Source organism: Passer domesticus, chromosome 25 (assembly GCF_036417665.1).
Source record: "Passer domesticus isolate bPasDom1 chromosome 25, bPasDom1.hap1, whole genome shotgun sequence".
Classification (NCBI taxonomy): domain Eukaryota; kingdom Metazoa; phylum Chordata; class Aves; order Passeriformes; family Passeridae; genus Passer; species Passer domesticus.
In genome coordinates, this window is record NC_087498.1 from 3,378,968 (window position 1) to 3,404,136 (window position 25,169).

Consider the following 25,169-nt stretch of genomic DNA (forward strand, 5'->3'; position numbering starts at 1 on the left):
TTCTGTCTGACCACAGGTGGGCAAGGCCCTGTTTCTCCCTGGATATTCCAACAAAATATCTGCTTCCTATAAATTATTTTGGAACAAAACCACCCTAAAACTGGCAAAAAAATGAATTTTGTTTCCACCTCCCAAAGAAAGCAGCAGATTTTGCTTGTGGAGCTCTTCCAGGCCCTGATGAGAAGCACACTCAGAGCTGAAAATTTGTATTTTTTTTTAGATTCCTCAGTGTTTAAAGTCTGCCTGGAGCACACGTGGGTCATGCCTGGCAGGATGTGTTCCCAAAAATCCAGATAAATATCCCCATCCTCCCTCTGAGCAGATTCTGCACTCTGCAGTGGCCACTTTGAAATATTTTGCACTCCCTTGGGAGGATTTTTGGGGGTTTTTTCTTCTCTTTTAGCACTCAAATCAATCCTGCCCCAGCGTGCACTCGTGAGTTGCCAAAGGTTTATTTTTGACATTGTTGGTTGCCACATCTCCTGTTTAAAAAATGTCTTAAATGTGTTTTTGAGTAGTTTTGTGTGCATGGAACAGAAGTTTGGGCTTGATTTCAGAGATTTCTCTGCTGAGGTTGTGCTGGAGGAGGTTTTCATCTCAAACAGGAGAATCCTGAGCCTTGGAAGTCAGGGATGTGAGTGGAGACAGTGAGGAGAGGCTGCAGCTGATCCCAGCCCCATTTCAGCAGTGCTGTACCATAACTGGAAGCTGTCGTTGTTTATTTTGATTTTTTCCTTTCCTTTGGGGTGATTTCTCTGTGGTTTTGGGGCACAGGGAGGCTCTGAGGGTGGCCTGTGCATGGTTCCTGGAGTGTGCTGTGTGCTGGGGTGGGGGGCTCCAATTTTCCAATCCCTGGCTTTGCTCTCAGCTCCCTGGGATCAGTTTTGGGGCTGTATTTTTATTTTTATTTTTATTTTTATTTTTATTTTTATTTTTATTTTTATTTTTATTTTTATTTTTATTTTTATTTTATTTTTCCCTAGCATGTCCTAACCCCTCCAAGCTTTGAAACTGCTTCCTAGAATTGTGTTGACTTCTTTTTTTTTTGTTGTTATTGTGCTGTTGTTCAGTTGCACAGAGTTTTTTTTTTCTGTATAAAATATACTTTGGAAACGTTTCATTCTCTGTGAACAGGGTTGAGATTTATTCTTTGTAGCTTTGAGAAAGATCCTGAAATTCCCTTTCCCAAGCTGTTTTGTAGCCTGTTGCAGTGTTACCAGATGGCCTTATGTACGTCACAGTGCTTTGTGATGGGTACAGTAGCACATTTAATGCTTCTTCCCCTCTGTTTTTAGAGCTGAGAAGTTGATTTGGAATAATAAAGCTGGGAAAATAAGAAAAAAAAAAGGGAAAAATTCCAGGGAAACACAGTGGTTGTGTCCTCTACAGGAGATCAGGGCAGCTGGAATTCAGCATCCTTGTCCAGCAGGAATTCTGGGAGGCCAGAATCCTGGGAATCAGCAGCAGCTGCCCCAGCTTCCCTGGGCTGGGCAGGTTCTTTGTGTCTTGGAAGGATTTAAATCAATTTAAATCCATTTAAATCCATTTTTAGCCACTCCAGCACCCCCGCCCAGCTGCGTGTGTTGTCCTGTTCATTCCTGGAGTGCACATCTGCTTTGGGAAGGATTTTGGGGTGGTTCCTTGCTGGAATTTTCAGGCTGAGCCGGGTTCTTGGCAGTTTTTTGGGAGCTGGGAGCAGATCCCTCCCTCTGGAGCTCTGGGCTGGAGTTTTGCCTTTCCCAGTTTTACCTGGCTGGGATTTTCAGAACAATCAGTGGGGAAAACAACAGAAAGGGGGAACATTTCCAGTGGCTCTTTCCAGAACAGAGTTGCATTTTTCTTTTCTCTATAAATATATATAAATATATATATATATTACAAATGCAAGAGGCAAAGTTTTGTTGTAGTGAGTGTCTGAAACTTCCTACACTGGAGACTTTTCTGGACAAGACAACTGTAAAAGTCACCCCTTGTTCCAGCCAGGTGACCCTGCCTGGGACAGAATTGCTTCTCAGTCTAACTTTTTATTTTTAAATACCTTATTAGAGTATCTTAATGCCATTGTGTTTAAAAAAAAAATGCTGGTATGTAATGCAAGTACATAAATAGCCAAAGTTTTCAGTAATTGTTCAGTGTTACTAAATTTTGCTTTTATTTAACCTTCTGAGATAACATTTAGGAAGACCTTCAGCGCGTAAATCATCCTGAAAATTCAGAGTATGAGCAACTGGATTAGGGCAGGGATGGAGTTGTTTGAGCACATTTCAGGTTTGAATACAATCAGGAGGCAAAGCTTTTAAGATGCAAAAACTTCCTTTGCACTGTCCTGACACTTCAAAGTGACAAATGCTGCTTTGGCAGTGGCTCTTTGGGAATTGTTATTCAAACATCATGAAGGTCTTTCCTGAGAAATCAGGTGACTTTTTTCTATTGCTTCGATTTTTGTGCAAAAAAAAAAAAAAATACAACAAAATAAAAATAAAAATCAATGTATTGCAATCTTTTTTTTTTAAAAAAAATGGGGTGGGAATAGTTAAAGAAAACTATTTTATGTAAGAACTGACAGAGGGATTTTGCTTTGTATAATGCAAGCTGGCTTTAAAAAAAGCATTGTAGCAAATTATTCAAGTCAATCATATGTTAATAGTTATGTGCAACCAGACATGCAAAACAATTGTATTTTTTTAAATAAATATTTTTAACAAAGTTTCTGCTCATTTGACTTTTTTTTTTTACTTTTACTTTCAGTAGAGAAAATAGTTTCAGATGCAGGGGATGTGATAAGGAGAGAGTTCATCAGACCTCGAGGTAAATTGTATTTTAACGTTAAATCAGGTGCTATTCTGGTGAAAATAGGTTTTTTCCCCTCTAAGTAGCCAAAATGGAGATGGGAGTTGCCAAGCCCAAGAACTGTGGTGGTGGATTTTAACTGAGAAGAGACTGAGCTCTGTTTTACCAAAGCTGCCAGGCCAGAACGAGAGATGATTCCAGAGCTGCTGTGACACAAACTGAGGAGATTTCTTCCCAAATTTTGGTGCTCATTTCCTCCCAGCAGGGCCCAGAGATGCTCTCGTGCTGGGAGGGGCTCAAGGAAGGCCAGATTGAGGGGTTTTATTTTGCTGTAAATGGCCTTTGCAGTCTGTGGTGGTTTCATCCCGGGTGATTTATTTGGGCAGGTCCAGGAGAGGAACAGTGGCATCCTGTGGAGCTGCAGAAGAATTACAGCCTGGGCGGGTTGGAATCAAATCCCAGAAGGGTTTGGGGTGGCAGGAATTTAGAAACCTCCTCATTCCATCCCAGGGTGCTCCAGCCTGGCCTGGAATTGGGTTTGGTTTCATTATAGGATCACAGAATGGATGGGATTTGAGGCAGGAGGGTGTCCCTGAAGGTCAGGGATGAGCTAAACCCAGAATTCAGCTGCACTGACCCGATCCAAACTCACCTTGAGGGAGGAAAATGGCAATTCAACAACTCCAGCCTCTGTTCTACTGGGGTTTGTGGAGATATTTAATGGCAGGGAAGAGCTGCTGCTTGGAAAAATGGAAATTTCCCAGAGAATCCATGGCTGCCCCAACCCTGGAAGTGTCCAAGGCCAGGCTGGAGAAACCTGGGACTGTGGAAGTGTCCCTGGCCTTGGAATGAGGAGGTTTTTAAGATCCTGCCATCCCAAACCCTTCTAGGATTTGATTCCAACCCTAGCAGAGATTCCAGTTCCAACCCCAGAGCAGATCCCATCCAGGCTCTATGGGATTTAAGGGATTATGGGATTTAAGGGATTATGGGATTTAAGGTCCCTCCCAACCCAAACCATTCCACAACTCTGCAAATTCCAAAACCACTTTAATTTAAAAAAAAAAAGAAACAAAAAACTGTTAGATTTTAAGTTAATGAGTTTAAAAACTGAGAACTGGAGGTGTTGGAGTGAATCCAGTCAGCGAGCAATTAGCAATCAATCACCTTTAATTAAACACTGCTTTATATACACACGTACATATGTACATCACATACAGCAGTTCAAGCAAGGAGTTGCATCCACAGCCACTCCTGGCACGAGGAGTTTGACATTCCCCAAAATTCCAGTCCTCTCCTGGTGGCTGGGACAGGCCATGCGTGGGCTGTGGGAGTACCTTACACAAGGCACCTGGATGAGGAGATTGCACAGGTGAAGCAGCTGGAGCCTGGCTCCCAAAAATAAAATTAAAAAAGAAAAAAAAAAAATCTCTTCTCTCTTGGAGCTTGGCTTGGAAGTTGGAAATAAAACCAACATTAAAATAAGACACTGCAGCTGGAGCAGCTCGAGGAGTGACTTAAAGCAAAAGGAACCAGCACAGCTCATTCTTGACTTAAAAAAACCCAAAAAGTAAACACCCCCCCCAAAAAAAAAAAAAGAAAAAAAAGGCAAATGATAAATGATTACTTAAAATCATTTAAGAGGCCTGAGCATGCTGAGTAAGACACTGTTTAGTGTGGAATATACAGGAATTAAATGTGCAAATAGAGACAGGCCCTGCTGCCTGTGTGCACCTGGGGGCTCTGCCACTGTGGGACTTCCCCCCTTTGGAAGGATCAAGGGAGGTGGCACAGAATTAGTCACAAAAACGAATGAAAACCCAGGATTGTGCTGCAAATTCCAGGGGGTTCCTGTGCACCACGGGCCAGAAATAAAATCTATTCAAGCCAGGGAGACATTCAGTCTTGGATGAGGAGCAGAGAGCAGCTTTTCCTTTTCACCCTCTGTCCTGAGCAGGTAAAAAAAAAAAGTTCATTTGCAGGAGAAAAAAAACTTCATTTGCAGGAGAAAAAAAAAACTTCATTTGCAGGAGAAAAAAAACTTCATTTGCAGGAGAAAAAACTTCATTTGCAGGAGGAACTGCTGTGCAAATGTCCCTGCTTTTAGTCCCAGGATCAGGCTGGCAGGATTTTTGGCACAACCCCAGTGCTCAGCTCGACATTTTGGGCTGGATTTCCTCGATTCTGCCTTACCCCACCTACTGTGCTTTTGATTGCAAAGAACTTGCATGATTCAGTTCATTAAAAGTGAAATCACCCTTGGGAGAAATGCTTAATTGGGGCTGGGTTTATTGCTTGTGCGGAGCCGGGCCTCCCTCAGCGCTGGTACTGCCCCGTGTCCTCGGGCACTGCTGCTTTCTCCGGGGAGGCCTCGTCCAGCTCTGCAACAGATTAAATCGGTATTTCACCTCAATGGATGCTTTTAGTGAGATTAAAGGCGATGGGTGTGAGGTTTTCCCCTCAGGAATGTTGTTATTCAATCACCCCCCTCATCCCCACCATGTTCAGGCCTTCCCTGGGCACCTCCAGGGATGGGCACTCCAAACCCCCCTGGGCAGCCCCTTCCAGCCCTTTCCAGGAGGAAATTCCTGCTGATGTCCACCCTGAGCCTCCCCAGCCCAGCCTGAGGCTGTTCCCTCTCCTCCTGTCCCTGTTCCCTGGGACAAGATCCCAAATCCCCCCCGGCTGTCCCCTCCTGGCAGGGACTTGTGCAGAGCCACAAATTCCCCCTGAGCCTCCTTTGCTCCAGGCTGAGCCCCTTCCCAGCCCCCTCAGGACTCTCCAAACCCTTCCCAGCCCCCTCAGGAGTCTCCAAACCCTTCCCAGCTCCCTCAGGACTCTCCAAACCCTTCCCAGCCCCCTCAGGACTCTCCAAACCCTTCCCAGCCCCCTCAGGACTCTCCAAACCCTTCCCAGCTCCCTCAGGACTCTCCAAACCCTTCCCAGCCCCCTCAGGACTCTCCAGACCCTTCCCAGTTCCTTCAGGACTCTGTCCCACTCTGCTTCTTTCGTATAAAAACAACCAGCAGCTCCAGACTGAGGTGATAACTCAAAAATCCTTTATCTGTGAGGCTTTTTCCAGAGCCTGACAGCTGCCCTTGGATGGCAGCCCTGCTTATTCCCTGGATTTCAGCCAGGGAACAGCCCGGGGAAGCTGGTGCTGTCTGTGATTCCTGCTTTTTTCCCTTGCTTCTCCAGCAGAAAAGAAAGCAAACCCTGAGCTGTGGCTGCCAAGGCTTTGTGGGCAAGACAAAGCAGGAAAAGGAGAGAGGAAGCAGCAGGAAAATAAACATTTCCTTGCATTTTGCTGGGATCTCTGGAGTGAGGCTTGTGCTGCTCTCGCTCCCATCCCAAAGCAGGGCTCAGGGCTGGGGTTCCCTTACCTGGGGAGGGCTTGGGGTACATCCTGTGGAAAAACACCAGCAGGGCGTAGAAGGTGAAGGCCAAGCATCCAAAGATCATCCCACAGACCAGGAAACTGTAGCTGCCCCGATCATGGATAATCTGCAGTGGGATGGGAAACAAAAAAAGGGATCAGACATCACTCAGGTTCCTTGTGGATCATCAGGGAGGGCTTTGCTGGCTGGTAAGCCAAAGCTCAGGCAGTGCCCAGGAGCAGAACTTAGGGCTTGACTCGAAAATTCCAAATTTATTTTGGGTTTTGCCAGCTCCTGGCTACTCACCGAGCCCACCAGCAGCTGCAGCACCATCTCTCCAATGCCAGCTCCAGTCACCAGCACGGTGGTGGCACAACCTGTGAGGAAACAGGGCAGGGGTGGTGGCAGCAGGGTGACACAGCCAGTAGGGCCAGCCTGTGCGCCTTCAAAGCTTTCCTGTGGATCTCACCACACAAAAATCAAAAATACTCAGTGTGCATTCCCACTTAATGCTGAAAATGCCTCAGCAGACCTGCAGTAGCGCAGAAAAGTGAAAGTTGAAGTAAAAAAATTCAATCTCCCGTCACCTGTCTGTGCTGGCAGAGGTGATGGTGCCTCTTGCTGGGAAGGTTTTTGTGTTTCTGTCTCACTGCCCTCGAGACAGGGGCTGCCAGGGAGCTCCTGGGGGAGCTGGCCAGCTCTGGGTTTCCAGCTCAGGTAATCTGGGGATGTTTTCAGAACCAGCTCCCTCCAAAGCAGCATGCCTGCCCCTCCCTGAGCTCCCCAAGCCAGGAACCGAGGCTGGATCCCTGCCTGGGGTCTTTATTCATTAGCAAAACAGAGAATTGGACACTTCCCTGCAACAAATCTGCCTGCAAAAGCAAACCTGAACTTCCAGGCCTCTTGAGGGTGGAGGGAAGGAGCTGAAAAAAGGGGATGGGATCTAAAAATGCACCTGGCAGCTCACCTTTGTACTGCAGGATGTCCTCGGTGTAGGCCAGCATGCTGGGGAAGGTGCTGCTGAGGAACAGCCCCAGGGATGCTGTGCCCACAAACAGGAAAACCACGCTGGAGGAGAAAATCAGGAGCAGCAGGAAGGTGATGAGGACCCCGACCTGTGAGCAGCAGCCACAAAAATCAGTCAGAAAAGTGCTGAGTGCAGCAGGGTCTAGAGTTTGGTTTTAATAGGAAATGTTCTGGAAGAGAAAATATGTTTATTTCTAATGGGAAATGTTCTGGAAGAGAAAATATGTTTATTTTTAATGGGAGAGGGTCTGGAAGAGGAAATATGCTGGGAGGAAAAAAAAATTCAGTGTTTGAGAAACTGAATGGCCAAAGAAAATCCATCCGGCTTTAAAGAATTTGCTAATTTTCATTATATGATTTTGTAATCAAGTCTTAATTTCATTATGTAGAAACTTAAGGTTTTATTTGAAATATATACTTTTAAATGCAATAGTACCTTCCACAATATTTGCATGTCTTAATCATTAATAATTCTTTATTCTGCTGAGTAAGACTGAAGTCACTCTCAATAATCACAGAATTAATTCTCAATAACTGCTCAGAAAGCAGCCACAGCATTAAAGCCAAAGAGGCAACTGCATTTAAATCAACTTTCCCTCACCTCTGGCTTGTAGGGGAAATAACCAAAAACTCGGGGAAATGCCGAGTGATCCAGGGCAGAGTCAGCAGAGGGAGCTCTGATATTCCAGCTCAGCAGAAATTTGGATCCTGAAGAAGCCAAATTCGAGCTGGATTTGTTATGACAAAGCTGCAATGACTCCAGGAGCTGCTGGGTCCTACAACAGCTCCCAGCACCGCACAGGGTCAGGGTCAGCCAGGTGGATTTTTACTCAGAACACCCCAAAATCTTCTCCCCACTCTGTTAGATGGGTATTGTAACACACTGTAATGTGTTTTGTTATTAAAATATAGGCTCCAAAATCACTTCTGGTTCAAATAAATTGGCAGTTAATGCCTGCTCGTGCTTTTTCTCTCTGTAAGAAGCAGGATTGGGACCATCCCCTCCCTGTTTTCTGCCATGTCCTCACACAGATCCTCCTTACACCTCCCACAAGGACTCCTGCCCCTTTCCCGAGGTGTTTTACTGACTTCAGCAAGCCCTGCCAGCTGCTGCAGCCTAAGCAGAGAATTCACAGCGTGACCTGCCTTCCCTTGGCCATGGCCACCCCAGGATGTTCCCTGTGCATGAAGGAGTCACTGTGTAAGGTCACTAAAATGGGCAATTTTTTTAGTGCCAACTCTCCTGGTGCTTTCCCAGCTGAGGAGCAGACTCAGGAAAGCTGGGCAATCAAATTTTGAATCGTGGCTACCCCGAGGGCACCTTGCCCACCCTGCCTGTGCAAACCCCCCAGGGCTGAGAGGAGCTGCAGCCCCAAACCCATCCAAGGCATTAACCCCATCCTTACCACATTGATGAAGACCATGGTGGCTGGCTTCATCCTGTAGGACACAGGGATGGAGATGAGCCTGCCCAGGGTGATGAAGCCCCAGAAGAGGCTGGGCAGGTACCCGGCCACCTTGTGCACCACGGCCAGCGGCTCCTCCACGGCGTAGCTGTACACGAAGCCCGAGTACTCTCCCTGCAGGAAAACCCCCTCTGTCACATCCCTGTGGGGACTTCAGGCTCCTCTGCCCCTCAGCTCTTCGTGGTGGAGAGCCTGGGCATGGTGGAAGGGTTTGCAGATCCACCAGCAGCAGGATGTGGGGTTTAGTCTGTCCTAAAAGGGCAAAGCTGTCCCAGGGACAAGCCCAGCCTGCAGAGATCCTCCCTCCCCGAGGGGCTGCCCTGCCCTTTTGGAGTTCCACACTCTCCAAACATCACATTTAGAGCTCAGGGCTGCTTATCCTTGGAGATGGAGAGCTTGGGAAATTCCCATTCCTGTCTAATCCCTCTCACCATTAACCCCTGAGGAGCCCCTGGGGGTTTCACAGGGGTTTGGAAGGAAAAAAAATCCAGAGATTTGGGCACTGAACTCACCACGATCCCGTCAGTCATGAAGAGAACCAGAGCCCCGGTGATGTGCACGGCGAAATAGGTGAAGGAAACCCCTTGGAAGTTCTTGCTTTGGCAGCAGCTGAACAAATCCTCGTGACCTGGTGGAGAACAATGCAAAGCAAACCTGACCAGAACGTCCCCCCGGGGCTGGGTGGCTGCCAGCCCTCAGTGGGGTTTGCTTTGTGGGACAGCTGCAGGACAGACCCCACCAGGACCCTGAACGTGGGGCACTGCTGAGCTCGGGGGGCTCCACTTCACCTTTACCTTCCTCTAAGCTTCCAGAAGGAAATGGGAATGGGTGTGGGGTCTGCCACAGCCTGGGATCCTGGATCTGCACAGCCTGGGATCCTGGTTCTTTGGGGAACCTGCTGCCCACACCCGCAGGGATGCTGGGCTCTTCACACCCCAAAATCCTGGCTCTCCATACACCGAAATCCTGGGCTCTCCTCACCCCAAAATCCAGGCCCTCCACACTCCAAGATCCCAGCTCTTTACACCCCAAAATCCTGGGCTCTCCACACCCTGGGATCCCAGCTCTCCATACTCCAAAATCCTGACTCTTCTCACCCCAAAACCTTGGATTCTCCATACCCCAAAATCCTGGCTTTCCACACTCCCAAGATCCTGACTCTCCACATCCCAAAATCCTGGGCTCTCCATACCCTGGGATCCCAGCTCTCCACATCCCAAAATCCTGGCTCTCCATACCCCGAAATCCTGGCTCCCCAAACCCCAAAACCCTGGGCTGTGCTGCCACTTCTCTTACACACAGAAACCCTGGGCACAAAAACCCTGCAGCTGCCCATGCTCCTTTTCCCATTTTGGGGCTCCCCTGTTCTGGCCCTGCTCTCACAGGCAATGAAAACACAACCTTGGCACTCATGGCCCAAATCCCCTCATCCCTGGGGCTGCCCCACAGGACAGCCCTGCCCAGGAGAGATCCCAATCCTTGGATAAGGGATATTGCACCCCACAAGGCACCTTTGGGACAGGGGACACACACACACACAGAGCTTGGCATTACCCCTGAGCCCTCCCACATCTCAGCACCTCCTGACGTTGAAGAATCCCCTGAAATTCCCTTTTCTTGCCCAGGGGCAAAGCCATCTTTCCAGGAATAACACGGAACACTCCCCACAGTCCTAAGCCATATTTACTTCTGAGATTCACTGTTTACCCAAAGAATTGACTCTGACACGTCTCTCCTGGCTAGGAAAGAACAATGTCACCATTGTCCCCAAGGCAGGGTGCAGCCATGAGGTCAAGAGCAAACTATTGCTGGATTTCACTTTTCCCCTCAAACAAAGGAGGGGAAATTTGTTATTTCTTATTCCTTTCCTACAAAAATCAGCATCTGCAGCACAATGGCCACTTTTAAACTGAATAATCAGTAAGAAATATGACCCAAAACCAGGAGGGAATGAAGGGGCACAACTGCCACGTGTCCCTGAAGGGTTGGGGTGCCCAGGCTTGGCTTTAGGTTGGCTTGGAGAAACATGGAATGGAGAAACAGCCTGGAGGCCTCATTGGGATGGGGATACCAACATCTGTTGAAGATTCCATCGAATTTGAGGTAACTGGGCACCAAATGGATTGTTTGGGTGTTCCTGGATGAGACCCCTGCACACACTTTGCACACTTTGTTTCCTCCTCAGACAGCAGTGCTGGATCTCCCACTACACCCTGACATGCTCAAATATGGCTTTTTCTCCCCCAAATCCATATGAGAGGCAGCTCCAGCTCACCTGCGGCTGCGTGAGGTCTGTGGCCAGCGGTGCAGAGCTCGTCCTTGTCCCCAGGCCGTGTCTCCAGGGCCAGCTCGTCAGCTGACAGCAGCGGGTGGCTGCTGCCGTTGAAGCAGGGCACCATCCGCTCCTTGTAGAGCAGGAAGAACACAGCGATGGGCACCGGCAGCTGGGCAGGGGACACAGGGTGGGTGAGCAGCTGAACGTCCCAAAAACACCCCAAAACTGCCCCAAAAGCACAGCCCAGCTCCCCCAGCAGCGGCAGTTTGAGGTGCTGGGCTCAGATTCTGCAGGGGAGGTGCCTGAAGGGAATTTCAGAGCAAGGAGAGATGGGGATGGGACAGGAGATGCTGAGGGGTGGGGACAGGAGAGAGGGGAAAAGAGGGAGAACACTGGGAGAAAATGCTCCTGATCTGCTGGGGCATCCCCAGCCAGTCCCAGGCCCCAGCATTGGGGTGTATCCATCACCCCCAGTTTGGGATTCCTCAGTTCCCAGTCCCACTCTGGGGTTTTCCCTGCTCTCCACACCCTCACCTTTAAATCCACCAGGTCCTTTTTGCTTTAACCAGGCTGGGACAGTTTTAGGAGGTCCCACCCATGGCTGTGGCCACCCCATCCCATCCCTGACCATCCCTCCTGGACAGCCAGATTTTGGTGCCATTTTCTCCTAGAATTCCTTCCCAGGACATTTTTTGCTGCTTCTTTCACCTGGAAATGGGCACAGAAACCCCGGGACAAACCTCCCAAAGTGCCAGCCCTACAAACCCCAAACATTCTGGGGTCCAACCCTGGGCTGCTGCTGCCCAAAGAGTGAAACCCCAGAGCAGCTGCTGCCTGTGGGAGCGGAGCAGTTGGAATTCTGCGGGAGGGAAGAGGGAGCTGCTCGCAGCCCCGTGCCCAGCCATTAGCAGGGGTTGCTCAGCACCTCCTGAGAGAGGAGCCCGTGGTTCCCAGGCCAACAGGGCCAGCCCAGTGCCCTCCAGCAGCCCCTTGGCACAGCCTGAGTGCAGCAGGGCGGGTCCAGCCACAGCTCGGAGGTTCTCTGTGCGTCCAGGGATGCTCCAGCACTCCACGGTGCCACACCCATGGGGCAGCAGGACCCGCTGGCACGGTGACCCCAAGGGATGAGCCCGCTCCCAGCCCACACCCACGACTCCCTGGTGCCTCCAATTCCACGGGGAATGGCTTTTTTCCTTTTCTTTTTTTCTTTTTTTTTTTTTGGTGAGGAAACAGAGGGGAGCGAGCGAAGCTCTCCCGTCTCCTCCCAGCACAGCTCAGCGGTGTTTACACTGCGACCAACTGGGGGAGAAAGCCAGGAAATCCTAAGTGACAGCTCATTCCCTTGTTTTCTGCATGTCTGGGAGCAAGTGTGAGCTCCAGCTCCAAATTTCCTGCCTTTTGTTGGCTCGTGGCATGATTTAAATGTATGGAGAATTCCCCCCCATCCCTCCCACCCCACCCCTCGCGCCTGAATTCATTTATGAGGCCTGCATTGTTCTGGGAACAATGGGAATAGGAACAGTGAGTTCGGTCCCATGGAAGAAAAACGCATTTGCTTGATAGTTCTGATCCTTCCGGAGGTCAGGACCAGATTTCATTCTTCTGAATTGCAGATTTAGCAAAAATATTCCCTCCCCTCAGAGGGCCTGGCTGTGCAGATAACGGCCCTGGGCACTCCCAGCCTCGAGGACGAGGCCCCAGTTTGGGATTCCCCAGTTCCCAGTCCCCTTTTGGTTTTATCTCTGGGCCCCACTCTGGGATTCCCCAGTTCCCAGTCCCATTCTGGGTGTATCCATTGCCTTGAGTTTGGATTCCCCAGTTCCCAGTCCCATTCTGGGTTTATCCCTGGGCCCCACTTTGGGATTCCCCAGTTCCCAGTCCCAATCTGGGTTTATCCCTGGCCCCCCATTTGGGATTCCCCAGTTCCCAGTCCCATTCTGGGTTTATCCCTGGCCCCCCATTTGGGATTCCTCAGTTCCCAGTCCCACTCTGGGGTTCTCCTGCTCTCCACACCCTCACCTTTAAATCCACCAGGTCCTTTTTGCTTTAACTAGACTGGGGCATTTTTAGGAAGTCCCACTCATGGCTGTGGCCACCCCATCCCATCCCTGACCATCCCTCCTGGACAGCCAGATTTTGGTGCCATTTTGGTGCCAGAATTTCTTCCCAGGATATTTTTTGCCTTTTTTTTTTTATTTTTTTGGGCAGGAAGATTTTCTTTTCCCAAGGGAAAAAAGGACACCAGAGCATTCCCCACCAGGAGCCAAGGGCCAAGCAGAACCCCCAATTCCCTGCACCCAACACTTCCCAATTTCCCAGAGCTGCTCCCTCCCTCACCTGGCCAAGCAGAACCCCCAATTCCCTGCACCCAGCACTTCCCAAATTCCCAGAGCTGCTCCCTCCCTCACCTGGCAGCTTTCATCCATCCCCAAATCCTCCACAAGCTGCTGCATCCCCAGCTCAGCGTGGGGATATTCCAGCTCCCTCCTTCCCTCCGCTGCTATTTCTGTCTGCTCCCCCCAGGAACCCGGGATCCTTCCCTGCCATTGTATCCCCGGCTCCCGTGGAGCACAATGCAGTGTCCCACACCTCCCCTGGGAAAGCACCTTCCTGACAAACACCTCCCTCTCCACCAACATTTCCCTGATTTCCAGCCCTTGCACCGGGCTGGGTGATGAAATTTCCGTTCTGTGGGAGAACTGAACTCTAAAATATGGAGGTTTTGTTCCAAAATCGGGATGAAAAGGCAAAAAAATTTTCTTGTCGAGTGAAAGATTTTGGCTGGGAGTGATCCAAGTGCTTTGTTTTGATTATGCTGAGCTGCTTCATTTTCCCAAAGCAAACCCATTTTGCTTCAAAAACATCGGCACAGCTCCGCTGTCAGCTCTGCACTGAGCACTTGTGCCAGAGTCAGATTGAGACATTTCCACTCTAAACAAAAGCAAGAGCTCGAAATGAATCATTTCAGCTCGTGCCTTGTCAGAATCCACACAAAAACCGGGCTGGAAATGTGGGATTTGGCCATTTTATAAGCAAGCTGCTGCTCCTGGTTTCCATTTCTGTTGTTAACTCTTTTCATCCATGTCCCTGGAGGTTTAAAAATCCCTTCCCATCATCTTCCTCTGCTGGAAAAGGGTCAGCGCTTTGGAGCTGAGCTGCTCCCAGCATCACCAGCAGGTTGGGGTGGTTTAAATAAAATAAAATAAAATAAAATAAAATAAAATAAAATAAAATAAAATAAAATAAAATAAAATAAAATAAAATCAAATCAGTTTTCTCCATGAGGATTTGGGAAAGGCAATCACAGCTTGGCTCGGGAGCTGAGCACATCCAACTCCCCACTGAGTGTTTGTTATTTAACCCTTATCCCAAAACCTCTGAGGCTCCCAGCCTCCCTTCCACGTTCCTGGTGTTCCTCCACAGCCTGTGGGAGTCCTGGGAATTCTGTATTCCACCCACCCACCCTGCGTGCAGCACTTGAGCGTGTCCTGAGGCACAAACCCACAGCCTGTGGTGCCGTCCTACCCCAAAAACACCCTCAGGACGCTGCTGGGGACAGAGAGGGCTCTGGAAATTCCCAAATCAGACACACCATCGGGTTCAAAGCAGGTGTGAAACTCCTTCCAAACTCAAGGGGTTTGCTCGGGATCTGCTGGCTCTGGAGTAATTAAAGGCACATTTCCCGTGGCACAGACAGAGCTGGAGGTAATTAAAGCTGTGTCTCCTCCCAGGCTGGGTCTTTTTTGGGTAATTCTACCCAGAAACTCATCCCCGCACCTGCCCAAGCTCCTCCCACAGGGAGCTGGGAGGGCCTGGAAACCCCTGGATGGGGAAAATGGGGATATTTAAATAATTTAACAAATGGAGAGAGCCCAAGGAAAGGAAGTGCAGCCCCCCTAGCCCGGTGCTGGTGGAGGGGTGGCAAAGCAGGGACAGGAGAAGGGGAATGTGCTCATCCTCAAGCTCTGAGAGCTGAATTCCAGAGGGAAGGAGCTGCCAGGCAGCATCACCCATTTCACTGCTCCTCAGCTGGGCAAAAGGGACTCCAGATCCCTCCTCTCCCCCGCAGAGGAAGGACTTTTACACCTGCTGTGATCTCTGGGGAAAATAATAACTGGAGAGAGGCCCTGATCACTTCTGTCCCCTCATCCAGGTCACTGATGGGCGCTTTCCTGGGAATATTTCCAAACCCCCTCCTGCCAGGCCATCCCCAGCTGAGCATGAAGGAAAAACTCTGCATCTGAGCAGAGTTTGCTGGCCCAGCTCCCAGAGAGCTCGGACAGACCCCTGAATCATTCCCAGCACATCCAGCAGGGAAGTGCCCTGATAAAAACAGGATTTGGCAACAAATGACCCTTTCCCTGCTTCTCACCTCCATTCCAGGACCCCCCAAACACCAGAAACCCCAAACCCCCAGAGCAGGGATGATCCCAGCTGGATGGATATTCCCGGGATGATCCCAGCTGGATTCTCCTGGGATGATCCCAGCTGGATATTCCCGGGATGATCCCAGCTGGATTATCCTGGGACGATCCCAGCTGGATGGATATTCCCGGGATGATCCCAGCTGGATTCTCCCGGGACGATCCCAGCTGGATATTCCCGGGATGATCCCAGCTGGATTCTCCCGGGACGATCCCAGCAGGATTCTCCCAGGACGATCCCAGCCGGATTCTCCCGGGACGATCCCAGCAGGATTCTCCCAGGACGATCCCAGCTGGATTCTCCCGGGACAATCCCAGCTGGATTCTCCTGGGACGATCCCAGCCGGATTCTCCTGGGACAATCCCAGCTGGATTCTCCCGGGACGATCCCAGCTGGATTATCCTGGGATGATCCCAGCTGGATTCTCCCAGGACAATCCCAGCTGGATTCTCCCGGGACGATCCCAGCCGGATGTCCAGCTGCAGCACTCACATTGATGAGGGCCATGATCCAGAAGGCGTAGGACACGCGTGTCACCACCATGCCCTTCATGGGCAGGTCGTAGTGGGACAGGTTGCCGGGGTGGTGCGGCACCAGGGACTTGCGGATGTGCGGCAGGTTGCTGGAGGCGTTGGCCGTGCCGTTGGCCAGGATGCAGTTGGTGTCCGACAGGAAGGGGTCGGCGATCAGGGGGCTCAGCAGCGCCCCGAAACCCACGAAGAAGTGCAGGGCCTGCAGGAGAGGACACGCTGCAGCAGGAGGGTGGCACAGCCCCCCCAGCTCCTCCTCAGAATCACGGAATTAATTCGGTTGGAAAAGAATTTTCGTGATCGAGTCCAACCTGTGACCTGACACCACTGTGTCACCAGAGCTGAGTGCCACTTGCCACCAACACCTCCAGGGATGGTGATGCCACCCTCCCAGTGCCCAGCCACCCTTTCTGGGGAGAAATTCCTCCTAAACTCCATCCTAAACCTGCCTTGGTTGATGAGGAACCCACAGTGCCACAGCCAGGCTTTCCACCACCACCTCCAGGGATGGTGATGCTGCCCTCCCAATGCCCAACCACCCCTTCTGGAAAGAAATTCCTCCTAAGCCCAGGGCAGTGAGGGCATCACAGTGCCACAGCCAGGCTTTCCACCACCACCTCCAGGGATGGTGATGCTGCCCTCCCAATGCCCAACCACCCTTTCTGGGGAGAAATTCCTCCTAAACTCCATCCTAAACCTGCCCGGGGCATCCTAAACCTGCCATGGTGCCACAGCCAGGCTTTCCTCAGACACCCCCAGGGATGGTGCCTCCACCCTCCCAATGCCCAACCACCCTTTCTGGGGAGAATTCCCTCCATCCTAGAGCTGCCCAGGGGGTTGAGGAGCCCGCTCTCACCTGCAGGAAGATGGCAGAGTCCTTCTGGTAGATCTTGACCAGCTGCATGTTGGAGATGGTGTCGATGCAGCCCATGGCCAGCCCGGCCACGGCCATGACCACGGCCAGCACCACCACGTTGTGGCACAGGGGGATGATGGCAAACACCAGCGAGATGGCCAGGGACGAGGCAAACAGCGCCAGCAGGGACTGGGCCAGCCTGGGGAGGGAGAGGCAGGACAGAATCAGGGCCACCACCACCAGAGCAGGGTCACACGTGGGAAATGGATTTATAGAAAATTGGCTTTAAGGCATTCACAGCATGGGGTGGCTAAAGCTGATAAACCAAGAACTTGTAGTGCATTGTAACCAGGAAATAGCTTCTGATTGTGGTGGAGTGAATTGTAACACCTGCATTGTCTCACCCTTCTCATGAGACTGAAAATGGCATAAAAGGTTTTAAAACACCTCATCTCTAGGTCAGAAAAAGATACAATCCAACAGCCACGCTGCCCCCACCTCCTGTTCCCAGCCCTGGAATTGCAGCTCCAGCTCCTGCAGCCCCAGATTTCCTGGAGAGAGGAGGGAGATGCTCCACAGCCCTTGTCCCAGTGTCACCCACCCCTGCAGCCAGCCCGGGACACTGCCCGGTGTCACCCACCCCTGCAGCCAGCCTGGGACACTGCCTGGTGTCACCCACCCCTGCAGCCAGCCCGGGGCACTGCCTGGTGTCACCCACCCCTGCAGCCAGCCCGGGACACTGCCCGGTGTCACCCACCCCTGCAGCCAGCCCGGGACACTGCCTGGTGTCACCCACCCCGGGACACTGCCACCTCCTCCTGCAGAGTGATGACTCTGAGATGCAGAGAAGAGCAACCACCCCTTCAAACTTGTATTCCAGGAGGAATAACAACCTGTCCCCTCTGAGGGTCAGGATCTGTCCCTTTCCAGGGCTGGGATCTGTCCCTTTCCAGGGCCGGGATCTGTCCCCTCCCAGGGCCGGGATCTGTCCCCTCCCAGGGTGGGATCTGTCCCTTTCCAGGGCTGGGATCTGTCCCTTTCCAGGGCCGGGATCTGTCCCCTCCCAGGGTGGGATCTGTCCCCTCCCAGGGCCGGGATCTGTCCCCTCCCAGGATGGGATCTGTCCCCTCCCAGGATGGGATCTGTCCCTTTCCATGGCCGGGATCTGTCCCTTTCCAGGGCTGGGATCTGTCCCTTTCCAGGGCTGGGATCTGTCCCCTCCCAGCTCTGGCAGTGAGCAGTGCCCGGGCTGGCACCGCGCGGCCCCAGAGCTGCCAAGAGGAAAGGCAGGAAGGAAAGAGGGAAGGAAGGAGGGAGGGAAGGAAGGAGAAGCAGGAGCAGACAGTGAAGCACTGGAACGAGCAGAGAGATGGGGCTGGAGTGGCACAGCAGACAGCGAGTGGCACCAGGTCCCTGTCACAGCCTGGGGTGGTGGCAGCTGGTAATTAGCAGTAATTGGGGGATGTGGGTCTGAGCAGCGCCCAGCAAGGAAAACCCCCCATCCCTGCTCTACTCCCCAGCCAGGCTGGAGAGGGCTCTGAGGAGGAGGAGACCCAGCTGCCAGCCAGACCCCCCTGCCCTGCCAGGACAGCCTGGCCATGGCCTTGTCACTGCCCCTGGGGCCCTGTCACTGCTGTGGCCATGTCACTGTCCCTGGCCATGTCCCTGTCCCTGTCACAGCCCTGGCCCTGTCACTGCCCTCCTCCACCTGCAGCCCCACAGTGACCTGACCCTCCATGTCCTGTTGGCAGCTGGGCCAAGGGCACCTCCTGCCCCTCTCCTTCCCTCTCCTGCCCCTCTCGTGCCCCTCCCGGCCTCTCTGGCCGTGCCAGAGCTTCCCGGTACCCAGCCCAGGGCAGGAGCAGACAATATTTTGCAAGCTGTGACTGCTGATGGTCCTCTGACAGCGGAGCCGTGGGATGTCTGGGGGAGGGAGGGAGGGAGGGAGGGAGGGAGGGAGGGAGGGAGGGAGGGAGGGAGGGAGGGAGGGAGGGAGGGAGGGAGGGAGGGAGGGAGGGAGGGAGGGAGGGAGGGAGGGAGGGAGGGAGGGAGGGAGGGAGGGAGCCGGGCGAGATGTGCACAGTCACGGCAGGAAAAGCGCCTGGCAAATGGGAGAGGAGCAGCTCCGAGCCGGGAGAGCCGAGGCTGCTCCCTGCAGGGTGCAGGGCAGGGGGAGAGGGGCAGAGGCACCAGAGCTGGGCAATCCCAGGCCGGGAGCGATGGGGAAACCTCCCAGAGCATCCCCAGAACGCCTCCAGTGCAGAACCCCCCTGGGGAGCAGGGGCATCACCAGTGAAACACTGACTGGGGGCTGTTGTGTCCTTAATGAGCACTAAAAATGTCACCCCGGGTAAAAATTCCTGCCTCCAGCCGTGGCTTAATGACACAACTGTGCCCCCTGCAAATGCCACCAGCCCAGGGTGGCACCCAGCCCTGCTGGCCCTGGCACAAGGGGGGACCAAGGAATTGCTGCTGCCAGTGCCAGGCGCCCAGGTGGAGTTGGGGCGCTCAGCTCAGCACCCAGGGGTGATTTCCTGAGACACAAAACCCTTGGGGGGCACCCAAAGCAAGGCACCCCGTGAGCTCAGCCTGTCCTGATGATGCCAAGCCCCTCCGAGGGGCTGGAAAAGCAGCCCTGATGTCACAGCCTGGTCTGTGTGTGCCCAGCACAGCTCTGGCACAGCCCAGGGCAGGCTCGCCTCCAGCAGGGTGTGAAACGAGCCTCGCCGTGTCCCAAATTTCATTTCAGAGCGCTCAGAGCACGCCCTGGCTCCATCCCAAGCCCGCAGCTGCCCAGGAGAGGCTGGGGCTGATCCATAGGATCGGGGTGGGCAATTCCAGAGCCAGTCCTGCAACCAAGGCCGGCACAGCTTCCCCCGTCCCTTCCACACGGATTTAGGAGCCCCCACCTCCCGTTCCCTTGCTGCAGGATCTCTCCAGCTCCCAGCACAGGTTGGTTTTTTTTTCCCCACCTCAGGGAGTGTTTTCCAAATCCCTCACATCAAGAGGAAAAATGATAATCAGGCCAGCTCAGCCTCGCAAAACTGATCATTAGAAACCCAAAGCCCCGAGGGGACAAGGTGAGGATGGGGAGGAGGCGAGGATCATCCCCTTGTCCCTGCGGGAACGGGGCGTGCTGCGGCCCCAAGGGGCTCATCCTGTGCTGCTCTCTGGCAGTGACAAGTGAAGTGTCCCGAGAGCTCCAGGAACCTCCCGGAGGTGGAATGTGGGGGCAGGGACAGAGCAGGGCTGTCCCTGGGAGCTGGTGACACACACAGGGGCTGTGACAGGAGAATAAAAGGGTCCCGTCTCCCCAGCCCTGCAGGAATGGGGTGGATCACGCTGAGAGGAGCCTGCTCAGGGCAGGTTCCCCAGTGCCCTCCTCATCTCTGCCCACACCACTGGGATCAGCCCCTGGGAGCAAAAGCAGCTTTTCAACAAGACACAAAAACGCCGTTTCTGAATTTTAAAATATTCCCAGCACCAATCTGGGGCACTCTGGTGCTTCTGCCAGCAGCGTGTGCAGGGCTTTAACCTCACAGCCCAAGCCTGAAATGCAACAAAACGGGGAAGGGAAGTGAAATGCAGGTGCACAGAGCTGCCCGCTGGAGCTGGCAGTGCCAGGAGTGGGAATTCCCCAAAATTTCACCTCCCCTCGTGTGTCTGAGCCCAGGCTGGTCCCATCCCACCTCCATCACTGGGGCTGGAGTCCCACACCCCATCAGGGGCTCCTGGGAATCCTTTCCAGCTGATCCCAGGCCAGAGGAGCCCTTGGGGTGCTCAGAGGAGCTCAGGGCTCCTTTTGGGGGGCTCTCTGTGCTCCTGGAGCCCCCCAGCAGCAGCAGCAGGGGCTCAGGAGGGCTCCAGCCCAGCCCCGGGGATGCCCCCCCTGGGAAAAGCTGCATTTCCTGGGCACACATCCCACACACGGACCTGAGAGCTCAAACCCCATTTCCTGGGGGGCTGCTCGCCCAGCCCTGCCTCTGCACCCCCAAAAAGCTCAGGGAGGGACCAGCAGCAATGCAGGGCTGCAGGACAGAGCAGCAGCGTCGTTCCTCCGTCCCCTGGCCGTGGCAAACTTTGTATTTCCTTGAAATCCTGGAGCTGGGTCGTGCTGAAGGGACAGAGCAGCACTGAAATCCCTCCTCCCAGAGCTCCAGGAGCAGCAGCCAGCAGCTCCTCTGGGGATGGGAGAGCCGGGGTTCAGGTGCCACCACCCATTCCTGCCCCAGACCCCGGCACTGCTGTCCCTCAGGGGTCACCCAGACTGATTTCTCCCAAAGGAAGCAGCAAATTCTGCATCCCTCGGGCACCAGGAATCACACTCAGCTCGCAGCCAGGCTCAGGGATGCTCCCCAGCAGCTTTCCACCTCCTAACTGGAAAAGATGACCTGTCCAGTGCTCCTCCCTGCGCGGCACCGAGGCCCTGAGGGCAGCGTAATTTGATTTATAAAGCCTTGGCAGGACGGCTCAATCCATCCATCCCTGAAGAAGGGATTGTACCCGAGCTCCTGGAGCCTGAACAATCCTTATTCCCACTCATCTGGAGGCTGCAAGGCTCTGAGTAACCTCCCCACAACACTCCCAAGCTCCAAATATCCCAAATATTCCCTCCTGCCTGCCTGGCAGGGCTGTCAGTCCCCACTGGCGACTCCACAAATCCCCTTTTCTCCAAAATCCCAAACACATCCTGCTTCCCAAACACACTCTTTCCCCCCAAAATGCAGCTGTGGAGCTCAGAGTTTGGGAATGCCCAAAAAAAAAAGCCCCGATGGGCTCTGCGCAGCCGAGAGCCGGAGCCTGGGGAAGGAGCTGGCAGCAGGAATTCTGCATTTCCCTCCCAAACATATGCGAGGCAGCCCGGGGGCTGGCAGAGGCTCTGCTGCTGACCCAGCGCCGTGGCAGGGTCCCCAGTGCTGTCCCCAATCCCGCACTTGTCCCCTCCTCCCGCAGCTCCCAGCACAGCTCCACGTCCCACGGAGGCGATTCCCGGGGGCTCCAGGAGCCAGGGCTCCCCTCGATCCACAAATATTGAACACCAATCCAGGTTTTTCAGGGATTCCTGGGGAATTCTCCCTGCTCAGCCCCACTCGGGTGCGTGGATGTCACACACACGGGGCTGCCACGTTACATCAGCCCCGGGAGCGGTGACAGCGTAAATAATCAGCTGATCCCGAGCTGTCACCCAGCCCCAAATCAAACGCCTCCCTGGCAATCCTCAGCCCTGAGCCAGCCTGGGTGTTTATTAGCAGCACATCCCGGACACCGGGCTGGCTGGGAGTCCCTGTCTGGGCTCTCTGGGGGCCCCTCAAGGTCCCCCCGGCCCCGGTGTCGCCCCCTCCCCTCGGCCACACCACGAGGACCGCTCGCATCCCTCCACGTGCTCGCCCAAACTCCTGCAAAACGCGGCGCTGCCACCATTCCCGACGCCGAGGTTGTTAAAACGCGCTTCCAAATATATTCCTGGGCGATAAACAGCCAAGGTTAAGGAGGAAAAAAAACCCCAAAACAAGAGAACAAAACCCTCGCGGGAAGTTGTGGCTGGAGCTCGGCGCTCAGGCTGTGGCTGCGCGGGGCTCGGGGAGCGATGCTGCTCCGGGGATGGAACCGCGCCGGGACCGAGCGGGGCTGCCGGGGGGAACCCCCTCCCCTCCGAGGCTGCGGACCCTCCGCGACGCCCCCCGCGCTCGCTTCCACTCGGGAATGGTTTTCCCACGCAGCATCATCCCACGGCCCGGCTCAGCCCCGCAGAGCCGGCTCAGAAAAATCCGGCTCAGCCCCCAAGCCCGGCTCAGCCTCCTAAACCCGGCTCAAACCCGGCTCAGAAAAATCCGGCTCAAGCTCCCAAACCCGGCTGAGCCCCCCAAGCCCGGCTCAGCCAAATCTGGCTCAGCCCCCAAGCCCGGCTCATTCCCCAAGCCCGGCTCAGCCCCCCAAGCCCGGCTCATTCCCCCAAGCCCGGCTCAGCCCCCAAGCCCGGCTCAGCCCCCCAAGCCGGGCTCAGCCCCCCAAGCCCGGCTCAGCCCCCCAAGCCCGGCTCAGCCCCCCAAGCCCGGCTCGGGGCGGCCGGCGCTGCCCACCCGCGATCCGCGCTAAGGGAGGGGGCTCTGCGGGGACCCCCGGGGGAGCAGCGCTGAGTTTGCCAGGCTCTTACGTCCTCTTGAAGACCCCTCCGAGGCAGCTGCCGAGCAGGAGGCAGAACTGCTGCGAGAAGAACACCCAGGTGATCTGCGAGAGCGAGCTCTGGGTCTGGCAGCGCAGGTCCAGCAGCGTGGGCCCCAGGAAGGCGATGCAGAGGCCGAAGCTGAAGAAGACGCTCCAGTAGGTGAGGGTGGGCTGCAGGTTCCTCCGGAACCGCGCCGACACCCGCTCGTCCCACCACATCCTGCGGGGCGGCCCCGCTGCTGGAGCTCGGGCGCTGGGCTCGGGCCCCGCCGCCGCCGCCCCGCTGCCGTGCCCGGCCCCGCTCCTCCTTTGCGGGATGTGGCTCCCGATCCCGCCGCGCCGGGCGCTGGCTCCGCCTCCGGGCCGGGCGGAGCGGGGCTCCTCTCCATCCCCATCCCCATCCCCGCCGCCCCCGGAGCCGCCCCGCCGGACCCCGCCGCATCCCTCGGGCGCTGGAAGCGGCGTCGTGTGCCCGCCTTCCTCCTCCTCACCCTCCTCCTCCTCCTCACCCTCCTCCTCCTCCCCACCCTCACCCCTCCCAGCTGCCCCCCGCGGGGGTCGCATCCTCCCCCCAAAAGTGGGGCGACCCCTCCGCGCCCTCCCCGGCATTAACGCGCAGCCACAGCGGCTGGAACAGAGCACAGCTCGGGCAGGAAATACAGAAATTCTCTTTTTTTTCCCTGCTGCCAGCCCTCCCCGCGGCCCTGGAAAGGTGCCACCGTGCCAGACAAACGCAATTAAAGTTGCCCCTTCCCCGGGTAAGCAGCACAAGCTGCCTCGGGGCGGGGGGAGGGCGCGGGTTTTGAAGCCGGAGCGGTTGATGCTTACGCAAAAGGTCTTCTCTAGAGGATGGGTTTATAAATATTTCACCTACTTTAGCTGGGGGAAGGCTGGCAATTTTTAGAACACTCTTTCCAGGCAGAGCCGAGCCGGTGGAACTCTGCCGTGACGGAGAGCCGGCTGCAGGTGGCCGGCCGGGCACGGGACTCGCCCATCCTGTGACCCGCGCCTCTGGAATGCCGCTCCGGGGCCGCAGGTGCTCGTTCGCACCTGGCCGGAGCTTAATCTTTAGCCAGCCCCAAATGACATGCCAGCCCTTGTTCTGCCGTGCCATCCCGCCCGCAGAACACGGTCACAGCCCCCGCCACCACCGCAGGGGACAAAGGGGCTGGGACAGCGAGGGACGGGCGATAACCGCGCCCCAAACCCCCCAAACCGCCCCAAACTCGGGGCTCCTGCGGCTGCCGGGCGCCTGGGGCCGTGAAACAATCAAAGAGCCGCCTCGGGGCCCCAGCGGTGTCCTTGTGCTGCGTGACCGATGGGGACAGCCAGGGCCGGGCTGGAATGAGGCTCAGGGACGGCGATGAGTCAACGGCACGGCGGAAATCGGGTGTTATCGTCAGGCATCAAACGCCTCCCGAACCAGCCTGGATGGGGACGCGGAGCCACCGCCTGGGGCTCTCCCTGCCAGGCAAAAACTCGATTTGAGGCCGTGCTGCTGCTGCAGCCTCTGCTTCCCTTTCCCTCCAGGAGAGAGAGAGGACTGGGATAACAAAGCCTTTCCACCTAAAGGATTGGGATAACAAAGCTTTTCCACCTAAAGGATTGGGATAACAAAGCCTTTCCACCTAAAGGATTGGGATAACAAAGCCTTTCCACCTAAAGGATTGGGATAACAAAGCCTTTCCACCTAAAGGATTGGGATAACAAAACCTTTCCACCTAAAGGATTGGGATAACAAAGCTTTCCCACCTAAAGGATTGGGATGACAAAGCCTTTTCCATCAAACTCTGCCGGGAAAGGCAGCCAGGAGCACCAGTGCAGCCACCTGGGTGTGCTCCTGTGTCCCCTCTCCAGGTGACCCTGGCTGGGTGATCTCCAGAGGTCTTTTCCAACCCAAACAATTCCAGGATTCTGCCATCTCCCTTTTCCCATCCATCTCCCTGCACTGATGGAAGAGCTGATCCTCATCTCCCACACTCCAGGGGCTCTGCCCCAAGACTGACAAAGCTTTCCCTGGGGGACATTCCAGATCTTTATCTGGAGATAAGGGAGATCCAGGGGGCTGGCAGGCCTGAATTCCTGCTCCACCCCCCTCTCTGGTGGCATCAGCTCTCCAGGGCTTGAATTCCCAGCCCTGAAACGGCCCAGCAGTGCCCTCCCCACTCTGGAGCTCCTCTGCACCACCCCAGACACAGAGGCAGCATCCAGGGGTGATAAATATCAGCCCAGCCCTACCCAGAGCCGAGTGACCTGGGC

General features: G+C 54.5%; 1 protein-coding gene across 1 annotated transcript; it reads right to left on the minus strand.

Annotated features, from left to right (window-relative positions):
- Positions 1-2,450: 2,450 nt before the first annotated feature.
- On the minus strand, positions 2,451-23,279 carry MFSD4A (major facilitator superfamily domain containing 4A). The gene is made up of 10 exons (XM_064399129.1): positions 22,900-23,279; positions 16,746-16,944; positions 15,852-16,091; positions 10,935-11,103; positions 9,172-9,287; positions 8,600-8,773; positions 7,135-7,282; positions 6,474-6,544; positions 6,174-6,294; positions 2,451-5,171 (listed from the first exon to the last, which is right to left on the minus strand). The coding sequence occupies exons 1-10, from the start codon at positions 23,127-23,129 to the stop codon at positions 5,107-5,109; spliced, it is 1,533 nt and encodes a 510-aa protein (XP_064255199.1). The 5' UTR covers positions 23,130-23,279; the 3' UTR covers positions 2,451-5,106.
- Positions 23,280-25,169: the final 1,890 nt, after the last annotated feature.